General features: G+C 38.9%; 3 protein-coding genes across 6 annotated transcripts in view; 2 read left to right on the top strand and 1 right to left on the bottom strand.

Moving 5' to 3' along the window:
- The first annotated feature begins 286 nt into the window (after positions 1–286).
- On the top strand, positions 287–2,833 carry LOC134821478 (uncharacterized). The gene is made up of 2 exons (XM_063832233.1): positions 287–349; positions 1,227–2,833. Exon 2 carries the CDS (start codon positions 1,244–1,246, stop codon positions 2,474–2,476), a length of 1,233 nt encoding a protein of 410 aa, XP_063688303.1. The 5' UTR covers positions 287–349; positions 1,227–1,243; the 3' UTR covers positions 2,477–2,833.
- A 186-nt stretch (positions 2,834–3,019) lies between these two features.
- LOC134824632 (zinc finger protein 675-like) overlaps positions 3,020–22,851 on the bottom strand; it is a 105,282-nt gene continuing 85,450 nt past the window's right edge. Inside the window, exons 1-9 of one of the 3 annotated variants that reach the window (XM_063836603.1) lie at positions 16,422–16,557; positions 13,172–13,293; positions 12,908–13,057; positions 8,946–9,085; positions 5,249–5,460; positions 4,940–5,049; positions 4,598–4,773; positions 4,240–4,435; positions 3,020–4,127 (exon numbers count right to left, since the gene is read on the bottom strand). In XM_063836603.1, the coding sequence (XP_063692673.1) occupies positions 3,984–4,127; positions 4,240–4,435; positions 4,598–4,773; positions 4,940–5,049; positions 5,249–5,460; positions 8,946–9,085; positions 12,908–13,057; positions 13,172–13,293; positions 16,422–16,470 (1,299 nt within the window). In that variant the 5' untranslated portion in view covers positions 16,471–16,557 and the 3' untranslated portion in view covers positions 3,020–3,983. Of the gene's footprint in view, positions 4,128–4,239; positions 4,436–4,597; positions 4,774–4,939; positions 5,050–5,248; positions 5,461–8,945; positions 9,086–12,907; positions 13,058–13,171; positions 13,296–14,978; positions 15,216–16,421; positions 16,558–22,851 lie in introns of those variants that run through there. The other 2 variants (XM_063836595.1, XM_063836605.1) reach the window with 2 other exon arrangements.
- LOC134824657 (BRO1 domain-containing protein BROX-like) overlaps positions 20,693–22,851 on the top strand; it is a 56,840-nt gene continuing 54,681 nt past the window's right edge. The window contains exon 1 of one of the 2 annotated variants that reach the window (XM_063836622.1): positions 20,693–20,723. The gene's annotated coding sequence lies outside the window, so the exon portion shown is untranslated. The remainder of the gene's footprint in view (positions 20,724–22,851) is intronic. The other variant, XM_063836616.1, reaches the window with a different exon arrangement.

The following is a 22,851-nucleotide window of genomic DNA, read 5'->3' as shown; positions in this document are numbered from 1 at the left end:
AATCCGCATTTCAATTTTATTTGAAACCCAGCCCGATGATTTAATAGATTTCTTTAGGTTTCGAGCCAACAGGATATATTCTTAGTCACCACATGACTCCGCGCTTTTGTTCTGTTGTTATTTGATTCACGCGGTTATACCCATTTTCTTATGTAAAATCTACCAAATCCATTACGTATTTGAATGGATATCCAACGTGACACAAAAGGAAAACAGTATAAAGAGCATGATCACTCCTCCTGCCTGCCTTTACTTCTCAGTCTCCTATTTGCATTTAGTCTAGTCATTTATGGACATGTACCTGCAAATTTCTAGATACTCACGAAACTTTGCACAGACCGTCCCAAAGGTATGTATGAATAAACGATTTCCGAGTGAAGACATTTGTTTAATCGTGGGGAAACCCCAGGAGGGCCACGCCCATATTGACCCAATGACGCAGCTGACCCTTTGCTTCTGAAGGTCGTAGAGACCTCCTTTCTTCCACTGATCTGTCCGGGCAAATGTAGATACTGTTAAGTGTTATAGCCCTCTTTTGAGCGTAGAAGTTTATGGTAATCGTTTTAATCACATTCATGGTGTCATGAGTATTATACATACTTCTAGGTACGTGTTGACCAATGACTATGGGTGTGTGGAGTCATGGCTATAAAATAAAGTTTAAATGATTTGTTATTAAAAGTAGTGCAAATAATAAGATCTTTAATTAATTTTGAACGATTCACAGTCCTTGGATAAGATGCCACTTTAGAATCTTTAAATGAAATCGCCCATTCCCCTGCTCCATTCATTCGTGTCAATGCTTTCCTTTTGGCCATGACGTCATTGATAAATGTAAGCCTATTGTTGTTAGATTAACGTAATCGATTTACCGTGTAGATTGATACACTCGTTCCTAAAGGCGGACTTGCTTTTACTTTCGGTTGCATTTGATTTAATCTAATTTCATGTTTGTACGGCCCGGATGATGAAAAATCACTCTTCCTTGCTGTCCCAGTCTCGAAAGCTGTTACTGGATGTTCTTTTATAGGCTCGGCTAGTCGCTCCGGTCTCATGTTTTATTGAGTTTGCTTCATTTATAACTGGTTTTAACTGGCCAAAAAAAATTCCGAAATTCCTTGTGTTTGTACTGCACTGTTGCACTCGTAATTTCGTCATCACCATCTTTTATGTGTACCGTTAAAAAAATGTCACAGCGATTTAAAATATTTACACCCCTCCTCTAGGTAAACAGCAGCTAAAGATGACGCCAATTCCTATGACTGGACTCTATTCGAATTTCACTACCAGTGCAAACACGACAGGGGCTGAATATACCAGTCCAGGAGGAATAGTATCCGGAACATTTGACCCCGATGCTGAATATAACAGTCCAGGAGGAATAGTATCCGGAACATTTGACCCCGATGTTGTGCAGAGAGTTCCAGAAATCGTTGGACTGAACCCAGCATATCTCGGCGTAGAATTCAACGCTGTCATAATTGCAGTGACTATTATATTATGTGCTGGAGCAGTTATCCTTAATCTCGGTATCATGACTTACTACTGGCCTAAAATTAAGAATCTGATTCCTTTTCTTTACTTTATTCTAAGCTCCAGCGATTTTCTAACCGGGGTCTGTGCTGGTATCCATTCCATTATCTTCATCACTATCATAGCCCTCAAAAATTCAGGTTACAATCCTATCTTCTGGTTGATCATCCCCAGCTACTTTCTAACAGTTGTAACCTTCAAAGTGTCTGCTTTCGTGAGTATGATCTTCAGCGTGATTCGAACCATCAACATAGTCTCGCCCTTTAGCAGTGTAAAAAGAAAACCAGCCATCATCTCTATCTTTGTCTGGCTCTTCATTTGGCTTGCTATATCTTCACTAGAGACTGGAGTCCTCTTGTATTCACGATACAATTTAAGTGAATCAGAGTTTGAGGGTGAGTTTGTTCTAGCCGGCTACTTCTACCAACCCAACAAAGGGAAGGTATTTCAAAACATGGGAGGTATTTTCAACAGTACAAATGAATGCTATCTTGATTTGATATACACTGCATCTCCGGTGTTTCTGTGCGCTAGTATCACCCTAGTCACCACCATAATTCAGGTCATATTCCTGCTGAAAACAGGTAATGCCATTACTGAGGATCCTAAGCGAGACATACGGGAAAAGAGGCAGATAAGCGGCACAATCATACTGATTGGAACTCTCTTTATAGCCTGTTCAGCTTTCACTCTCTACCAACCTCTAATAGTCTGTACAACAAAAGTGAGGGCCTTCTATAAAGGCAGATTCTACGCGACAGGCTACATTCCTTTCTTCTTAAACGCGGCCCTCAACCCTCTCATTCTGGTGTCTAGGGTCTCTCATCTTAGAGTGTACATGTGGGAAACCATTACAGGGAGGAACAGGGTTGTCACCCCTGGTTATCGTCCCAAATACCAGGTAAAGAGGGCTACAAAAGCAGAGGTTACACTCCTTTCTTAAGACTCTTCTACCACTCTTCGATCGGAAGACTCGTTCTGAAGGCAGCTGATACAGTTTAAAGAACTAAAGAACTGAGAAACTTGACGAGGTTGTTAAAGACACGACGTAAAGTGGTGAACCAGTTGTTGTGCCATAAAAGACTGGCTTGATGTTTCTAGTTTTAAATGTCAGTTATTTCCTCTCTAATTTCAACTTAAGAAACTCAAATGGAAATTTCTCAAATATATGCAATTTGCTTTTGCCCACTTTTAAATGGCTAAATTTTATTATGTAATGTTATTTTCATCTCTCAAGATTTTCATGATTTTTTGCACGATTGGCTTTTGTCTCATTTTTATTTTCGAAAAATTATAGCTTTTGAAGAACAATCCTACTGTATGATCTAAAAGATGTTTCAAATTCTTTTGAATTTTAACAATGTGTACATTGTCTAAAAATTACTGCACGTTTCAGTCAGTTCATTCCAATGGTAGCTGGCTGGAAGCGGGTGTACTCCGGCGAAAATAATTTCAATAAAAATGATGGAAATAAAACAAGTTATTTCATATTTTGCTTTTAATTTTTCAAGTTATTTACAGTAACATAATGTGTGCTATATGCAATAAATCTACAAATGAATGCCCCTAGAATAAAACCCGTATAGAAAGTTCTAGATGTTGAGTGCAACACAGCTTCGATCTCCGCTCCTCAGTAAAGTACATTTGATGATTTAAAACCAAAGTTAAACTGTCGTCGACATTAACTATCACTCTCTTCAAAACATTTGGAAACCCTCACAATCAAGAAATTCTAGAATAGCATTCTAGAATTTCTTAGAATTAAGCAATTCTAACGTAAACTACATACCACGATTCAAGCGTGATAATAAAACGTTCACACTTGAAATATTATTATTAAGCTAAAACTTACATATTACAGTGAAAGCTCCTTCAAACTTACAACTGTCAGTGAATGTACAATTGACCAGGTGCAAAACTGTTTCATGGCTATAATATAATGAACATTTATAAACATAAAAACAATTTCTACACAAACAAAAATTTTCACAGTATTCGTTCTGAATTCCTATAACTACTTCTGCACGGGGAGGATACCGGAAATTCCATATATAGATCCAAATAAAGATCATGAAACTGATCCGTTTAATAACTTGGAATGAGAAGTCATAATAAACAGGGGCAAAGTGCAACAATGAACTCTAAAAAGTTCGTTGTTCCATTATATAAATTGAAATGAACAACCCAATAGGTTTTCGTCGAATGCGAGTGAAGAGAAACCTTATAACTTTATAAGCTATTCCAATTTTGTAGTCTTATCGAAATTGTTCAGCATATCCATTCCCCAGTTTCACAAAATGTATCGTACCACCTTGGCTTAGATATGCACTGGCAAGCTTTACTTTAATCCCATCTGAATCTGCGTCTCAGTTCACTGGGTCGACATACCACGTCCAGGTTGTCCCAATATCTTAAAACAGCTTATTAACTTTGCTGAGTCAGATTCTCCTTCATGAGATGATGAGACTACCGTCTTGGAATGTGATCTCCTCGTCGTACTCCTCCGCTGACGTTTCTATCACTTCCTCCTCTTCCACCTCTTCTTCGTGGTGCACTAACTCTGGTTTTAACCTCTTAGCTGTCTTATCGTCAGCCTACATGATTCCGTCGTTATTATATTATCAAATTACTTTTTTTTAAATATACAGAGAGACTATGTCACACACTATGTATCATATAACTCAAAACGATTTGAAATCAAATTACCTCGTGAGATTTCTGGTGATTTTCAAGTTTGTAGCTGGCGTTGAAGCTCATAGGACACTGCTCACACCGGTACTTCTTCATGGGATGAGTCCAGAGGTGTTTGTGGAACTGTGCTTGGTCGTTGAAGGTCTGGTGGCAATCCTCGCACTTGTAGGTCTTGTACAGATGGCGGGTAAATATGTGGGATTTGAAGTATCTGAAACGAACGAAAATTAAGAATCAGACAGAGCTTAAGTTAACAACTGGAACAATATTATTGACTATAGCGTTGTTCCGTTGCAAAACCTCTCCAAAAAATAGCAAAACCGATCTTCTCAAAATCTTTTTAAAGACTTCATTGATCATTCAGGTAGTTTACCTGACTGAGACCATAGCATCGCAGTAAGGACACTTCTGAGGCATGAAATCCTTGTTAACATGAGTGGACCTGTGTCTGATCATGGCATATTTCTTAGGAAATCCTTTGCCACATTCAGGGCACTTGTATACTTTCTGTAGATGGGTACAGGAGATGTGGGTCTTCAAACCGTGTTCCTGAAAGTATTTATAAAATTAGATTCGGATTTCGGAGGTTGTAACTTTCAGCTGCAACCCAAACGCCTATGAAGACAGATATTTTCTCGTCAACTTGATTTGAAGCAAAATTACGAACTAGCCCGAATAAAGACTGAAGTATAAAACACACAGGAAATATTCTTACCTGGGGGAAGAGACGTCTACAAAACTGACACTTGTGCATTCCTGTAGAGCGGTCAAATTCCTCCTCTGTCTGCATGTTGGCGTGGGATAGGGTGATGTGGGATTGTATTCCTGAAACAGAACAGTTTAGTTAGTTAAGTAACAAAGCTGGGTGAAAAAGTTCAGCAGTGGTTCATTTTCGATAGCAAACAATTATTACCGAGCAAGCGACTAAAAGTAGAGGCTAGAGTGGATTCGTCGAAATTACTCATATGCGTTTTGTAAACATTATTAAATATGTTTTTAACAATAAAATTATAAATATCTTTACCTTGTGGTGTGGGGAAGGTTCTGGTGCAGTATTCACATTGGTAAATACCGTCATGATGTTGTGGCCGCTTGGGAGGTCTCCCCAGTCTGTTTGGTAACATCGATTTTACTGATTTCTTCTCTCGAACTTTACTCTCCTTCTTCTTTGATTTTGAGGATTTTGGCTTTGTTCGAGGATATGGGCTTAGGGTTTCTGGAATTATACAAACGTCCCTGAAAGAAGAAAACGGTAAAACAAAGTTTTAAAATCATTTCCTATCCTGAATTGTGAGAAAATGAAAATAGTTTAAATTTTCGGAAATAGTCGATCACGCGCGCGTTACCAGTTACGCGCTAAACTTTCATGTTACGGTGAATGAAACAAGACACATTTTATTCAGTAACTTTTACTCCGCGCATTCCGTATTGACGTCCACTCAAGTAGTATATGTCCCAGTTACTTGCTAGGATTATTTCGAATTAAAGTCGACATAATGTACTGTAAGTCCTAAGAGTTACCCTCAACAGACAATTAATTAATTCCGATAATACTAATCTTTGGTCGTGCTTGCGGGGAATTTCTACCTCTGCTATCGAAAGAAAACTGATTCAAGTTACGCTGACCGTATAATCGCTTATATAGATTAATCACTATCCGTTAAGGGTTGCGTTTTGTGCAAATGTAAGTTGATAGATAAATAGTTATACTAGTGAAATGATAACGTCAATTCGTGGGAATTATTATAATATATTAGTTTAGACGAATAATGTTACAGAGTTGCAGAGTTATTCGCGAAATGATAGGATCGGACAAGCTGACAATATAATATGTGACATTGTGATGTTTAAAGACTTGATACCATGTATGATGTATTGAACAGTTCTATAAAACCAGTCAAATCAAAGAAGGCAGTACATAATACATTATAGAATAGGTGCTTTAGAGCCTGTATAATGAGCTATTTTAAGCAGGCCCCTCAGGCAAATACCATACATACTTGGTAGAGCACTACCGCATCTGTAGTGACCTGTTCATCTTGTGTACTTCATAACCTGTAATCATGGCGCTGTACTTCATACAGTTAGATTACATAGTGGGTATATGTTTAAATGTAGTGTACCACTGTCCCACAGTGGTCATGATTGAGAGGTTGGGTCACGTGACCTACCTATGTGACCTACCTATGTGACCTACCTATGTGACCTACCTATGTCACGTAGTGGTTTGTTGAGAAATAACAAACACTTACAAGGCTTTCTAGCACTGTGATGATTTTAGACTGCCATTAGCTGATAGTGGACACTTACTCTCAAATTCAATAATTTGCGAATAGTGCACCAATTCCTATTTAAGTTGCAATACTGAGCAAGACTGGCTTGCTTCATAACCTGTAATCATGGCGCTGTACTTCATACAGTTAGATTACATAGTGGGTATATGTTTAAATGTAGTGTACAACTAACTGTCCCACAGTGGTCATGATTGAGAGGTTGGGTCACGTGACCTACCTATGTGACCTACCTATGTGACCTACCTATGTGACCTATGTCACGTAGTGGTTTGTTGAGAAATAACAAACACTTACAAGGCTTTCTAGCACTGTGATGATTTTAGACTGCCATTAGCTGATAGTGGACACTTACTCTCAAATTCAATAATTTGCGAATAGTGCACCAATTCCTATTTAAGTTGCAATACTGAGCAAGACTGGCTTGCCTGATAGAGATGGACCTTGTAAGTCTCACTGTTGCAATTGAAGGCGGTGAATACCTCACTTCATACTTGGCTCCTATACATACCTGCAAGTTCATGGCAGGTTCCTACTGATAACTAATACTCGTGCACGTGCGTATTTAGGGAAATGAACCTTACCTTTTAAGCTTATGAAATTGTAAACCTATCTTGATAACTGTAATTGTGTACAAATGCACATGGCTATGGTGTGTGACTTCATCTTGTATCGTTTAAGAAGAAACAGATTAAACACTTCCACACCATTCAATTAATCCCCTTAATGAACCTTTTACCAAGAATGGGTACCCATACACAGCGACATATTATCTGATTAGCGCACCGGTATTGTCACCTCATTCCTACCGGGCAAAGGCGGGATATTTCGAATTTCCTGAGCCTCAGTTCATCTCGTTAGAAACCATAGCAACCGATAATACGATACTAGCTGTAAAATTAGATATTGTTTACCTTACTGTTACGTTGCCATGGTAACTAATTACAGCAGCAACAATAAGCTAAGGTCACTGGATTGTAGGCTCAGCCTATATATATATTATTATAAAACGCACTGTAAGAGAGTACTGATAGATCATTTTAAACCGAGGTTGGGGGAGATGATACAGCTAATTGAAATTACAAGCATTTGAAAGTTACACTAGTAGTCATGGTAACGGCGGATGTTTGGAAGTGTACAACTGATAGATAATGTCTTAAGTGGGACCCTAAGTAGTTGTAAGTAAGGTGAATGTATGTAACATACCTGGGAACAACATTACGCCATTACACTCTTTTTAAACGAGTGTGTGCGGAAATGTTTCTCTCTACTTTGTACCTAACATATTACATTTTACACCCTCGTTTCATGAACTGTTAACGTGTCAGGTGGTTTATAACAAATACTGATTGGAGGTAGTTGAGGGTGGTTGAGGGTGGTTCCTCTACAGCCATTAAACTCCTCAATGAGTTCCCAAACTGGTAGTCAATAACGAAGACGACATTTAAATCTGCATGCTTGATATGTAGTAACCGTGGAAACGATAGCGTTTATTCCATACATGGTAATCCGCACAAGATCTCACAATACAACCGGCCCCACCTGATAGCCTCCTACAATGTTGGTAGAAATGTGTTTTAAAATCAGTTATTTAGTTAAATAGCAACAAATCAACCTGATTGCTTCCCAGATTGCAAGGGAGGCAATTTATAGTTGTATATTCAGAATGAGCAGGGTCTAAGTTCTAATATAATATGACGTGCTAAAAGGTTAAAAGGTTGATCGCTGTTGTCTCATTTATTAAGTCGGATATGCTTATGTATTATTATATGGATGATGGTTTGTTATAGCGAAATCTAAGATGTTAATTTAACTCAACAAAGCCAACAGTACTATTGACACTTAATCAATAATGTTCAGGGGCCGGGGGGGGGGGCGAATAGCAATTACTGGCTTTCTAGGAGCCAAGTTTTATTCCCGGTCACTAAGTGGAACACTCCAGAACAATTCCCAGCGGGAGTATTTCAAATCTAGTTTGTGTGTCATTTGATCCAGGTGATAAAAGTTACCATTAGATGGTTGCTATGGTGAGAGTTAGGGAGCATGCTGGCCAGGGAGCCAGGGGGCCGGCCAGGGAGCCTACCTGATCAGTTACGTGTGGGTATCCTAGAAACGAAGCCAGAGAGCAACAATATATACTTCCATATACCCTGAACATGGACATAATATTATAGTGGTATGTGATATTGACCTGACCTACTTATATTATTATGTTTGTAGCTTCGTATAATCCAGGATCGGGTAAAGTCATAGTTATGTCATTTTCTAGAAGGCGGAAAAAGCGGGAAGATTAATTTTTCTAAATTATAACCTCGACCAATAACGGTTAATGCTTCAAAAGGCGCGGAATTTTTTCAAAAATAACCAAAAAAGTTCCCCTGACCTAGATCAATACTGGGATTAAAGGTAGATAATATCCAGGTGACTTACTTGATGAACTCTTGTCTGTAGTCGACGACCTCTGGATACAGCTCCTCGACTGTGTTGTAGAGTATCTTCTCCACTTTGGAGTAAACTCTGTATTCTAACCCTGAGCCCCACAGCAACTGTGTGATGTCTCCTATCTTCTCCTGGTGGTATTTGTGGTATTTAATGATACAACCCGTCAATTTAAAGATTATAGCTAGATGTACAGACAACTATTATGGAATATTTTAAAATGTCTCTTAAGCTTAATTTAGGGGCAATCTACTGTCCAAAATACCCTTAACTTGACAATAAAGCAATTTAGCTCTCTGTAAAGTAGAGAATACAAGATGCAGCAATAAACTATAATTTAATCTAAATTAGAATAGAGATGACCGTTAGTTCATGTTCCACCTGTCTGAGTGCCTTCCTGTACCACACTACTTTGTACCACACTACTTTGTACCACATCACTTAGTGACACGTGATAGAGCAAGCACACTAAACGGTAATGCTCATTAAACTTTGAAATGGGCCAGAAGTGACAGCCTGACAGGCTTTTAAGTGAACCAATCTGTGATGCCTTTCATTTCATGGTCAGTTGGAGACCTAAGTTTCATAAATCATAACCGCTAAATATGATAGAGGGGAACGAATCTTCCCTGCTAAGTTATTATTATATTATCAACCCAGGAGCAGACCACACACAGGATGGTAGTTCCCACTCATAAACACTGTAAAAATTACATTTCTAAATCATCAGTATGGACACATGTCTACAGTTTTACCCGCAAATACTAAAAAGTACAGCTTAGCGCAACAATTACGCGGTGCAGGCAGTATTTGGAAGCTAAACAATTATAATTATCTGCTCGGAAGAAGAAGGACCTGCTCGGAGCTGGCAGCAGCTGCTGGCTCTCAATCTTTGTGATCTGGTCGTCATGGCAACCAGTCCCATTATCCAGGTGTTTTGTAAAAGTATTTAGAGTTTACTACACCCAATAGGTGGTTACTAGCCGTTACTCGCCGTTACCATGGCAATACCTCATCAGGAGGTCAGTTAGCAAATTAGAAGGGCAGGTTGTAGCATGTTAATGGGAAACGCAGCGGGGTACCAACTCTTTCAAACTGTCATCCCGTGTACCTTAGTTCCCAAAAATTTGTGTGCCATTATATTGAGCACAATTTATTTGAGCCCGAAAAATTTGGGCAGAAAATTTGAACTCATTTGGGCGACCGAAAATTTGGGCACAAATTCTTCGAAAAATGAACGATTTTCCACTAAAATTTCAGTTAGATATTTGCCTTAGTTCATTATTACCTTACAAGACATATTTATGGCGGCCTAATTTGCGACGACCGAAATTTTGGCGGTCCGAAAATATGGCGAAATTGAACAAAAACCGTCAAATTTCGGACGTCACAGAAAATAAGGGTATTTTTCATCATTTTTTGTGACAGTAAGCAGTAAGGAAATTTCTGAAATTCGGTAAAATCATGTTCAAACTTAGTCTGTATTAAGACTGTAAGACTTTCATGTTAGCACATACATGTATTTTAATGCAAATTTAAACTGTATTGCTTGACATTCAATTCGTCATTGGTGTGGTGATAATTTGTCCCAAGATGCCAGAATTTATTTATTTATTTTACTTGATATTACTTTTTAGAAACAAAATAAAGCAGTGAAGGCACAGTCATTGAAATAAGCTTAAAGATAATGCGACGGATTCTATTACAACGACCGAAATTTTGGCGGTCCGAAAATATGGCGAAATTTTCGGAAAACCGCCACATTTCGTACGTTATAAATATGTCTTGTAAGGTATTCCTTATTATTCCAGTCATTTTGCTTTCAATTTTAAGCATGTAGGTGGTAGTCTGAGTTGTTTCACATTATGAAATTTACGATCTGCCCAGTAACTACTAAAAATACAGTGATGATGGCACAGTACAAAATGATAGATATACAATAGTGATATTTAGTCTCTCTTTAGCCCCTGGATTGGCTAAGAAATTCATGCGCAATAAGTACGAAGATTGGTACGCGAAAAACATAGTGTGTCAGCTCAATGGAGGAGTTTCATCAGACAATGTGAAAATTGATACCCGCTTGACAGTGATCCGTGAAGTACACGCTCGTTGGATCAACGAACTTTTTGTATATTTAAAAGGGAGGCCAGATGACATAAGGAAAGGTTTTGAGAAATCGGGTATAACTGATGCTTGTAGATCAGACTTTACGGTGGATGATAATCCATTTGCAGATCTTGTTTAAATCTCTAGCTATCTGTACCTCTAGCCATTTGTTTTATTAGTAGCTGTTAGCTATTACAGTTATTTCTACAGTATTCATTTAAAATATAAGCCTTTTTACTTGGTCAAGCCATGAATGACAGATTAGAAAACTAAAATTTGAAATATTATTTCACTTGGATATGAAGAAAAAGCCATCTTTCTATAGATTTCAGGGCCACATGCCAAATGCCAAAAGTTTGGTTAGCAAAAAATTTAGCAAACGGAAAAGATTTATGCAATAAATTTGGTCTGCAAAAAATTTGGGCGAGAGGCCCGCTCAAATTTTTGGTCGCCCAAATTTTTGGGAATTAAGGTATATTGGACACATCATGTCTACTTTTTATCCAGATATATTCGACTGCGTGTGTGTAATGCAGTTTATTTTTTCTACTAGAGACTTAGTCAATGCTTGTCCACCGTCTAACGTAGAGCAAGCAAGTAAAGCATCTAATCAGAGTCAGTTGGCCAATGAGAAGGCAGTATTGCTAACACATGACAGGGCGGAGCGAATAAGAAGGCAGTACAGTGCATGAGAGCTAACGTGCACTGCGGCCCTGAGAACAAGGTGTAACGGTTTACTTGTTGTATAACGGACACACTTGTGCTTCAAGTTCTGGTCGTATGCAACAAGCATTCCGGGCTCACACTCAACAGGGCCTGGACTGCATGCACTCTGCTGCATACTACATAGTCCGGGCTCACACTCAACAGGGCCTGGACTGCATGCACTCTGCTGCATACTACATAGTCCGGGCTCACACTCAACAGGGCCTGGACTGCATGCACTCTGCTGCATACTACATAGTCCGGGCTCACACTCAACAGGGCCTGGACTGCATGCACTCTGCTGCATACTACATAGTCCGGGCTCACACTCAGCAGGACCTGGACTGCATGCACTCTGCTGCATACTACATAGTCCGGGCTCACACTCAACAGGGCCTGGACTGCATGCACTCTGCTGTGCATACTACATAGTCCGGGCTCACACTCAACAGGGCCTGGACTGCATGCACTCTGCTGCATACTAAATAGTCCGGGCTCACACTCAACAGGGCCTGGACTGCATGCACTCTGCTGCATACTACATAGTCCGGGCTCACACTCAACAGGGCCTGGACTGCATGCACTCTGCTGCATACTACATAGTCCGGGCTCACACTCAACAGGGCCTGGACTGCATGCACTCTGCTGCATACTACATAGTCCGGGCTCACACTCAACAGGGCCTGGACTGCATGCACTCTGCTGCATACTACATAGTCCGGGCTCACACTCAACGGGGCCTGGACTGCATGCACTCTGCTGCATACTAAATAGTCCGGGCTCACACTCAACAGGGCCTGGACTGCATGCACTCTGCTGCATACTACATAGTCCGGGCTCACACTCAACAGGGCCTGGACTGCATGCACTCTGCTGCATACTAAATAGTCCGGGCTCACACTCAACAGGGCCTGGACTGCATGCACTCTGCTGCATACTAAATAGTCCAGGGTCTTATCAATGGTCTGATGTGGGCAGAGGACTACTTATAAGTGGGACTAGAAATTGTACTATACAATGGTTCGTCTAAATGTAGCGTTTGAAAACATATCCTATCAGATTATATTTCAAATAGTATGACATTCGACAGAACTTGTAATAAAATCAAATTTTATATGTTTCTGTAAATCAGCGCCACTAACCATGAGTTTAAGATAAGATTCGGACCAGGGTAGGGAAGGGTTAATGTCACACTTCTGAGGGAAGATGGCGATGGGGGCTGGACCATTAGGTCGGACAGGTATTTTAGTTGGCTTATGTTGTTCTATTGTCGGAGGTCCTTCTTCGCAGCACTGAGATAAAAGCGTTACAATATTTCAGTGAATCGAGTGGGAACGGGACAAAATAACGTTTTTAAAAAGTATGTAGTTAAAATCGAAAGTGTGCTCTGATTAAACGAATAATACCTGTTGGGCGCAGTCAGTGGGTCCGTTACAATGTTCAGAACTGTTACATCTACTGCCACTCCTCTTCCAGAATTGAAGTAACTCTTCGTAGGACGGGACTCCTCCCTCTCTTTCATGCATATCTAAAAAGGAAACAGGATTGTTAGATAGGGTATCGGGATGTACAGAAAAGGGTAATTTAATCGACAAAACATCAAGCATGGAGGTATACACTAATATTAAAAACATGGTGGTTTTTATAAATACTCCGTTTATAACTACTGCGACTGTGTGATCGTCATATCAGTTTATATAATAACTTGCGAAGGTAAATTGTTGCACGTGTTGTCCCAGTAAGTTGTTACTTCATTAACTTCAACACTCTCATATACTTTAAAACACCGGTTAATGTGATGATTGCAGAGTGCAGAGGGTGATGTTGCAAATTTGATGGTTCGATCTTACAGTGATGCTTCCTAGCATATTAATCTTACAACTTCGCTTTAATCTCCGGACCTGTTCTAGTAAGTACCAAATTTAAGTTTAGTTGGTGATTAAATCAAAATATGGTGTATCTCAAATAGGATTAGACACAGTACAAACATGAACATCATCGTAAAATGTATGCTAGAATGTCATGATAACTGGTACTGACTAGTGACTATTGTTATAAATTGGTCTGGAATTTGTTTTTTTCGCTAATTATACGTCCAACTTTTATACACACAGATTGAACACGGGATATTATGGATTAGATTCAGAATTTTAAGCGTTAGAGAGTTTTTTATTGTAGGAGTGTTCAGAAGAAGAAGAAATCAGAAGGGAACACTAAATTTAACAGTTGAATTAACGAACAGGACTGAGGATACTCAGCTCCTCTTGGAAAGGTATGCTAACGACGGAATGATGGATCAGTGCTAGGAGGCGAGTAAAAAGAGGGTAACGAAAGAAACCTGTGCTCCACAAAAAAGATAAAACCGATATACGACCAGTCCTAGACACATGACACATCCCCAAATAACGAGTTCACAGAAGTACTGGCATGAAATAACTGGCGGGGGAGACATCATTTATAATAATTGGGAGTTGACTGTATTCCCAGCTCCCTGGGCGGGGAGGTTAAACATGCAATTAAGGAGGTACTATATTGCACTCTCTACGCCTGCTTCCGTTACAATATGTTACCAAATATAGGAGGATCTATTTCAGCTAATGTTTCATTACTTGTATCATCAGCCCCTACCCTACAGTTTGTAATGATATTGTGATAGAGTTGCCTTAAGTACAATACGGCTGGTTATTATGGGTACCCAATAAAAAAGGGGCACCCAATAAAAAAGGGGCGCCCAATAAACATAATAAAAGATATAAAGGTATTGTGTGTTGTACTTTGTTACACAATACCACTCCCACGATAAGACAAATTGAGAGCTATGAGAACAAAAGTGATAGATCACCCTACATGTCTGTACAATCCAATCATTACGACAAGGGCCAAACAAGAGTCACATCACACACATGTTCCATTGTCAAAGTGTTATAATTAAGGCGAAGGATGTTTTGTTCTGGTCTAGAAGCTTCTGTAGAACAACAAAAGATGTTAACAACCCCGTTCAGGAACAATAACCGTGTAAAAATAGTAGGTTTTGAAGTGTCATACCATGACATGTACACGTGATTGATACCCTCTACACTGCGTAAACTACAAGCGATTTTATTACAATCCCACTGTATCATTTCACAAGCAGCGAGCAATAAGTAAATATCCTTCCAACACAACACCAACATATCACATTAAAATGGAACTGTTAGTGCTAACTAAGCTTACCATTGTTATCCCAGAAACAAGAATCGAACAAGTCCTCACTATCCGACATATTATCTGTGCTCTGCATCTGGTTCCGTTTTAAGATAAATCCTACTGACAAGTTAAAACTAGAAAAATACAAAAACTAACGACCTAAAAACTAGCAGCGAACTTTTTCTGATGCACACGATGTGGAAAATACAATCTCCGTCTCGTTCTAGCTCTACGTGTTCCTATTGATGAGCTCATAAGAGCACTATCACTGTTGTATGCATGTCATGCAACACGTTACCATGACAACCATACACTCAGCAAGCACTATTTTTAGCCATAAAACACTCATTTCATTAATTATTTGTACATTTTGCTTACTGTCCAGATGTGGTCTACAACCCGGGGGTCTACTTCTCTTGTTTTACTTGAACAAAACTCTTTCCGTTGGTTCCAATCTCACGAGGTAATGACAACAAGGTCAGAGTGTTTAAACTTTCAGAAGTGATTGGATTGACAACGGTGGGGCACTGGGCAGTGCTTGATCTTGATTGACGCAGGGTGTGACGACAAAGTAGCCGTTACAGAGAGTTAACAAGACGGTCTCATATTGCAATGGTTCAGATATCAGTTAATATTCTTACAGTTACACATACTTTTATCTGGGTGGTGTCTCTGCTGATGTCTCTGCTGAGGACCTCTGAAGCTCAGCACCTCCCTCTTCTTGTTCAAACTCTCCTCCTCCTCCCCCCTGATCCACACTTCATCCTGCTCAATCATATCTGATAGAGACTGTGTGGGATTGTACCTCTCTGACACATTTCCCAGGGACTCTACTCCCACTCGGGCTCCGGGAAACTCTGGTCTCTGCAACCAAAACATAGCAACAACAACAACACGGAACAACAAGAGAAACTGGCGCAAGTGTTGGACGGAAAGATGACCTGGATCAGCGGGGATACGGGAAATAAGTAGGTCTCAAGATAGCGCAGTTAGCATGCCCTAATGAGAGCACCTTACAATCCCCAACCTGGTAGGAGCAAACCAGTACTTCTTACTTGCTAGATTGACTGTTACTTGCTTTACGTGAGATCTTGGCAACGAGATCTAATTACTTGTATAACAGATATTGGAGAAGAAGGAATTGCTTTGTTTCGAAGAACTCAATTGAACACTTAAATAGTAATTAAGACACGTGCTTATAAAGAGTTAATCCAGGTTCTATTGTAGTGACCTAACAAGTAGCAGAGATTGAGAATGCCAATCAACTGATCACGAAATGGTTAATGAAGGTGTCTTGAAGCAAAACCAAGGAAGAAAATTTAAACCGTTGGTTTAAGGTTTTGCAGATAATAGAGTTAAATGTGCAGGTCAGTTGGTCAATTAGTAACACTGACACCACAATCAGTTTAACTACAGCAATATCACGAAAATTAGAGCGCCACATAATTACATAACAGTAATACGACTTACCCAATTTAACCTCAGTAATCTTCTTGTCCTTGAGAATGAAACACTTCATTGGGCCGAAAGACTAAGGTCACTAACGATATAATCTGAGATACGATTTACAATAGGGGGCTAACCAAAGAGAACAGTTTGCAGACCTAACACGCTTTATCTTGAAAGGGTATAAAATTACATTTAAAATTTGTAAATATGTGTCGTTGTCATGGTTACCAGGGGTCCAGGGTTGAGTGAGCGTAAAGAGAGAGAGAGAGAGAGAGAGAGAGAGAGAGAGAGAGAGAGAGAGAGAGAGAGAGAGAGAGAGAGAGAGAGAGAGAGAGAGAGAGAGAGAGAGAGAGAGAGAGAGAGAGAGAGAGAGAGAGAGAGAGAGGGACGATAATGTCATACAATAGGGAGCCGAGCTAGCACCTGCTTGCGGACCAGATCAACTAATAACGTCTACAAAGTCAGCTAATAAGATAATTGGTCAGATTTGACAAGAGATTGGAGTAAACAAGAGTACATTATATATAGTATATCATATACAAGAGGGCCCAACAGGTTGGAAAAATTTAGAAGCACGTGTCGTTGTATTAGCAGGCTATAATCGCTCTCTCTAATTTGGTCCCTGCAGAGTAGGGGCCAGATTACCTTTTTAATTTGAAGAAGCGGGAATGAGACAGACTTAAAATACATTTAAATCATTTATACGACAGACCTATGATATTTGATATAAACGTTCAAAACGTTTATAGATACTTATACAACTACTTTATGCAATCATAGACCGAAACATATCGATTAAGTATACATGTATCTATATCGGATGATTAGAACGATATTCGACAAGCAGCAGATAGCGCTGGGTAAGCTCATCTCGATACTGGTTGGGAGTCGAACCATATTTGTTTTGACACGTGACAGTGATTCGTAAATTTGATTGGTCAATGCTGGAAGCTGATTGGGTAATCAATGTCAACGACACGGTACGTGTTAAAACATAATATTGTTCACCTCTGCACCATTATATAGAATTATAAAAATCGATCATTAAGATTAATTCATGTCGAGAAAAATTGAGAAAAATACGATCAAATTACATATTTCAGACATGATCTGATAAGATGAATGTGCTAAAACCACTGAAGATTACTTGTTATTTGTTACTTGTAGAAATCTGGTTGGGGTTGATTGGGTGAAAGGGTGGGACCCTCTACACTCTTGATCCTGGTTGCAGTGGCTCTTGGCAAAATACAGTGGTCATTGCTTTGGTTAGTTTTAACATACAATCACCAATAAAATCTATAATGTTACAGAAGCAGTTTCATATTATATGCCACTAATTATCTTCATCCAGACGTACAATTAATGTTTATGATATCTTGGAAAAATATAATACAGGCTCAATGTATATGTGGAAACCTGCACTTGGCATCAGGTACCCCTCTTAGCCAACTGTGACAAGTCTTAAAGACTCCCAAATGGTTGGAATTACCCATGGCCATGACACGTTGTTATAGTTGGGGAAAAGAAATTGTAGCCATAGTGTACATTTACTAATGTAATATAATAATATAGCATAGTGCTCATCTTTTAGCAGGATTTTTTTGCAGTTTCACCTGCACTTTTTCTAGGGAGTAGAATAGATAAATTAATCTAAAACTTAAACCAGCAAAGTTTGGACAAGTCTGGATTTGTAACGGTAAAGTCACATCATACCTCATAAATTAAACTCTTAAAACTACAATTTGATAGTTACGATGTTTCAAAATATACAACCACAAATGCTAATATGTGTCATTCTTAGCATTGCATGGTACAAATATTGTATTCAATTGGAGATATAATACGAAAATTGATTTTGGATGGGTATTGTCATTTTATGCTTGAAAAGATCAAACATATCGTTTTGTTTTTGTTGTCTAGTCATGTCATAAATACTTGTTATCTAAAAATTGCCTTGTGGTCATAAAAAATGACTACCCTAAAGTATAGGCTGATGACTCAGTCAAGTAGATCATTTTTCTGATATATGATCATCACACATTGAGGGTTTAAACATCAAATCAAATACGAAAATGTTCATTTTTTGCACTCTTTATTTCAATTGATTGAATTGAGTCTCATTGTGTTATTCAGATTACACTGTCAAGCATAATATGCTTCTTCATTAGTTGAGAGTAATCAATCAGGTATGTAAAGAACCCAATTAGGGTGTCAAATCACATGATTGATCAAGATAATCAAAATACTTGATACCTCCGTCATTTAACTTCAGATCCTCATTGCTCTATCCAGAGCCCTTGCGCTTGCAGTGACGCGCGCCCGCCTCCTCTTTACTTGTGAAACAAGCGCGCCCGCAGTGGCGCAAAAGCATATGGTTAGGTGAAGTTCCTCATTACGTTTAGACCATAAAAAATGGGGTTTCCAGTTCTTAAAGATAAGTAGAAGCAATCAAATATGATTTGATTTGAAACTTTTACAAAATAGCAAATATACAAATGTACAGCAAGTCGAACAAACATATAAAATGGGCCGAAATGTATAAATGCTATAAAGCGTGGGTCAGTGAAACAAGTACAGAGGACAACTTTCAAAACAGGAGTTTTATGGCCGCCCAAAGTCTCAATAACATCACCTCCACCTAGTGATAAAATTATGAAATATGAAAAGTGTGAAACAATCAAATAATAAAATATTCAAAATATATAGTTGTCTCTTAAATACAGATAACGTCTGAAAATTCTTAAAATAATCATCACTCCTTCATATACTGATCAGTGTCCGAGAGTGTAACTCATGATGACTTCTTATCACGGCTACATACCTTCCCGTACCGGATGTAGTGGTCGAGATGAGTCTGTTCCGCCCTCTTCTTCTTCAGGTCAGTGACCAGATGCTTCCTTGTTGCTCGTTCTTCGCTGGATCTGTCTGGACATATCCATACATCTTTGTGCGTCTCCCTCAGTCTCCCTGTTTTCATCAGAATCTGATGAACCGCTGTTGAGCTTGGGACGGTGATCTTGACTGGTCGGATAGCCGTACTACCTGGCCTCTTCCAACCGACTCTAGTCGCTTCGAAGTGAGGTTTCTCCCCGATCTCCTCCAAAACTGCGGTAACTAGCGCTGGAAGCTGTTCTTCCTCCTCTTCTTTCAGCCCAAACACGATCAGGTTCTTGCTCCTGTCCTCCTCTGCAGCCACACTCTTCATCACCTTCTTCAGGATTTTACTGTTGCAGACCGTACCACTTGCACTGTTCTGTTGAACAGCTGCACTATAGTTCTGAATCCCTGACTCCACCGTTGTTTGGACTGTCTCCTCAACAGGCGTCTTAAGCAACTGTAATTGTTCGTCCTTCTGCATCAGCAGCTGGCCCTGCAGTCTGATCACCTTTTCTTTGTCTGCTAGTGCTTCCGTCTTGAAGCACTCGATGATCTCCTTCAAGAGATACATCTGACTACTCTGCCGACGAACAAGGTCCACTGCATCCACAACCCAGCGCGACAGAGTCTGTTTATCCTTAGTCTTGATCTTTTCACGACTTTCGTAGTCAATTTCACGGTAGTCCATATGCAGGTCTTTTTCTAACTGATCGGACCAGCGTGCAACACAGCCTTCCACATCTTCCTGTTGATCATAGTTGAACTCCTTAATCAACTCCTGGGATCGGGTCAAAGTTTGGTCATCCCCCATAGTGTACTTGTATAGTAATGTACAAGTACACACGCAAAGGTAAACTACGCGGTAACAGCAAACTGAACTTATTGCAAATTTTATGGAATGGGCGAAGACTAAAACAATTGAATTTTCAAATTTGATCCTAAGGAAGGGGTTCAGTTGCTATTTATTGTTATATTATATTATATACATTATTAAAATGGGACCAGCTGATTAAATCGTCAAAATCTGACATCGAATGGTACGAAATTAGGTTGTGAGGGATAGAACTCCTATTCATTAGCAAATATAAAATCCTTGATAACACTTGTACTTCAAATTGAATATTGTGTACAATTGTGGAATCCATCTGCTGGTAATGGTAATTGGGCAAGCTCTAGCTGTTTAAAGCGGCTAAATGAAGTTATTGGCAGTTTAATTTTAGTTGGTACGCTTACATGTAACATATATATATATATATATAATATAGAGTTTTAATACTTTCAACACTACTATATAACAAATAATTTGAGATAACGATGTTTAATAAAATGATGCAAAGACTTATTTCGAAGATCTAATCAACACCGACTTTTAATGTGTAGGAGTACAGCTACAAAATATATATATATATAATACTTTCAACACTACTATATAACAAATAATTTGAGAATTGATGTAAATAAACGATGCAAAGACTTTCGAAGATCTAATCACAACCGCTTTCTTTTATTGTGTAGAAGTCCAGCCATGAAATATATATATATATCAAGGACAACGTTAGTCGACAGAAGAATCGACGGCAATTTGAATGAGACTTAGTTAAATACGGATAATATTTTGTTAGTGGATAAGATAGCAATTAGCAATTACAATGAACTATAATATACAAACAATCGCAATTAATTTCAATTTGATCTAAGCACTAAAACAATTTAAGAGTGTTCAAAAATTGTAACGTTAAAAGCATTTTGGATCATCAATCTTGAGAAGAAGCTGATGCAAAGGTGATCACATCAATAGAGGTGAACAAAAAGATAAATATTGACATGGACAATAGAGAATATTATACTTTGATAGCTTTAAATGTCAAAAAAAATAAAAGTATTGAGTATGACCATTTTTACCTGGGGACCTCAGGCTATTATCATGTTCATAAACATAGAGATTCGGCGGAATGACAGGCTGAGCGCGGCCCAGTAAGACCATTTTAGTGCAAAAAATATAATTTGGAACAACTAATCAGCCTTTTTATTGTTTATGAAATTTTTAAAATCAATTAAAACCAATTATATATTATATTTAAATTCACGATTACCAGGCCGGGGCGCTTTTGCGCTGCGATCTTTTCAAGCTTCTTGTGAATAGAAACTGAGCAAGCAAAAAAACTAGCAAGCTTCATTAAGTTCACAATTAATAATGTATTTGAAGTCCTGTCATTTTCTTGTCCATTGTTAATGGATCAGACTAACGCGGCGCGCACTAGCCTCGGGCTATTTGTTGCTCTAACCAGAGCCCTTTCGCTTGCAGTAGCGCGCGACCGCCGAAGGTGGCAAATTTTGGTCGCGCTGGTTTCGATTTATTTATTGTTTGTTGTTGGTTTGTAGCGCGATGCACAACTGGGTCGCGCGCGCATCAAATAATGCTTCTCGCAACCACATGCAGATCGGCGAAATGCAAAGGATTGACATCGTGAATCAAGTTGTTGGTCAACTGATATTATCTCGGAAACAAGTTTCTCAAAAAAATTCAACTCCCAGAAAGTTTAAAAATTTGAATTCATAATATTATGGTGGCTTAGTATTTGCTCTAACCAGAGCCCTCTCGCTAGCAGAAGCGCGCGACCGCCGAAGATTTCTACCTGTGAAACAAGCGCGTCACGCAGTACGCGTATGCACATGGCTATGTGAAGCTTAGTATTGAATATACCGCTTGTTTATTGTTAATAGACTGACTCGACGCAAAGCGGGTCAGTGCTCGCCGCGCCAAAGTACCTTTCTTGGATAATGTATATTTCGAAAAGAAAGCTGCGCGCGTTACTTTAAAAATTGTTTAAAATTGTATCATCTTTTAAGTGTAAAATGATGGCAAAAAGTATTATTAAATTTAACGGGTGCGATACTCGTAAAATGTCTGTTCCATATATTGGGCCGTCGACAAGTCAAACTCGGCGCGCGTCCTGGTAGGTTGTAAACCTACAATATTTAATACGCAGCGCAAAATTCTATTGCACTACAATAAAAGCGTTTTAAGATCAAATATTGTGATGGCATAAGTGATAAGGAATACAAATTTTATTACAGATTATATGCATATCAGAGATAACCATAAAAGCCGCGCGTCGGCTGATTGCCTCGACTTGGATTAAACCTGTATAAGTACACTTGTCTCTTAGAACTATTCAAAATTAATAAGTTAGAGGAACCATTATCACTGTACTCATCATTTAACAGTTCACCACGACGAGAGGATTATTTCATCACATCACAACCATCCTCACAATTCATCTACCAATCATCCTACATGTGGAACAGCTGTCGACAAACATCAAGTAAGATAAGTTTTAATACTCCGACAAACAGGTTTAAGAATACATTGAAAATTGCTTTACAAGAATTGCAATTCAAGCATGATACACTTGATTGGTGTGAGCTTAATTTTGCCACAAATGAGCTCAAGTTTTGATTAATGTGAGTTACTAAAATAACCACTTATCTTTCCTCATAAATACAACCACTACACTCCAACTAAACACATTATTTACCACAGTCCACACACCATACTCCACAGATGATATAT

The sequence above is a fragment of the Bolinopsis microptera genome, chromosome 1, assembly GCF_026151205.1.
Source record: "Bolinopsis microptera isolate Bmic1 chromosome 1, MBARI_Bmic_1.0, whole genome shotgun sequence".
NCBI lineage: Eukaryota > Metazoa > Ctenophora > Tentaculata > Lobata > Bolinopsidae > Bolinopsis > Bolinopsis microptera.
The sequence above is the reverse complement of the archived record's forward strand: the minus strand, read 5'-3'. Positions and strand labels throughout refer to the sequence as shown.

Excerpts from the sequence above, each read along its gene's own strand:
- LOC134821478 (XM_063832233.1), top strand. The coding sequence starts at position 1,244 with ATGACGCCAATTCCTATGACTGGACTCTATTCGAATTTCACTACCAGT.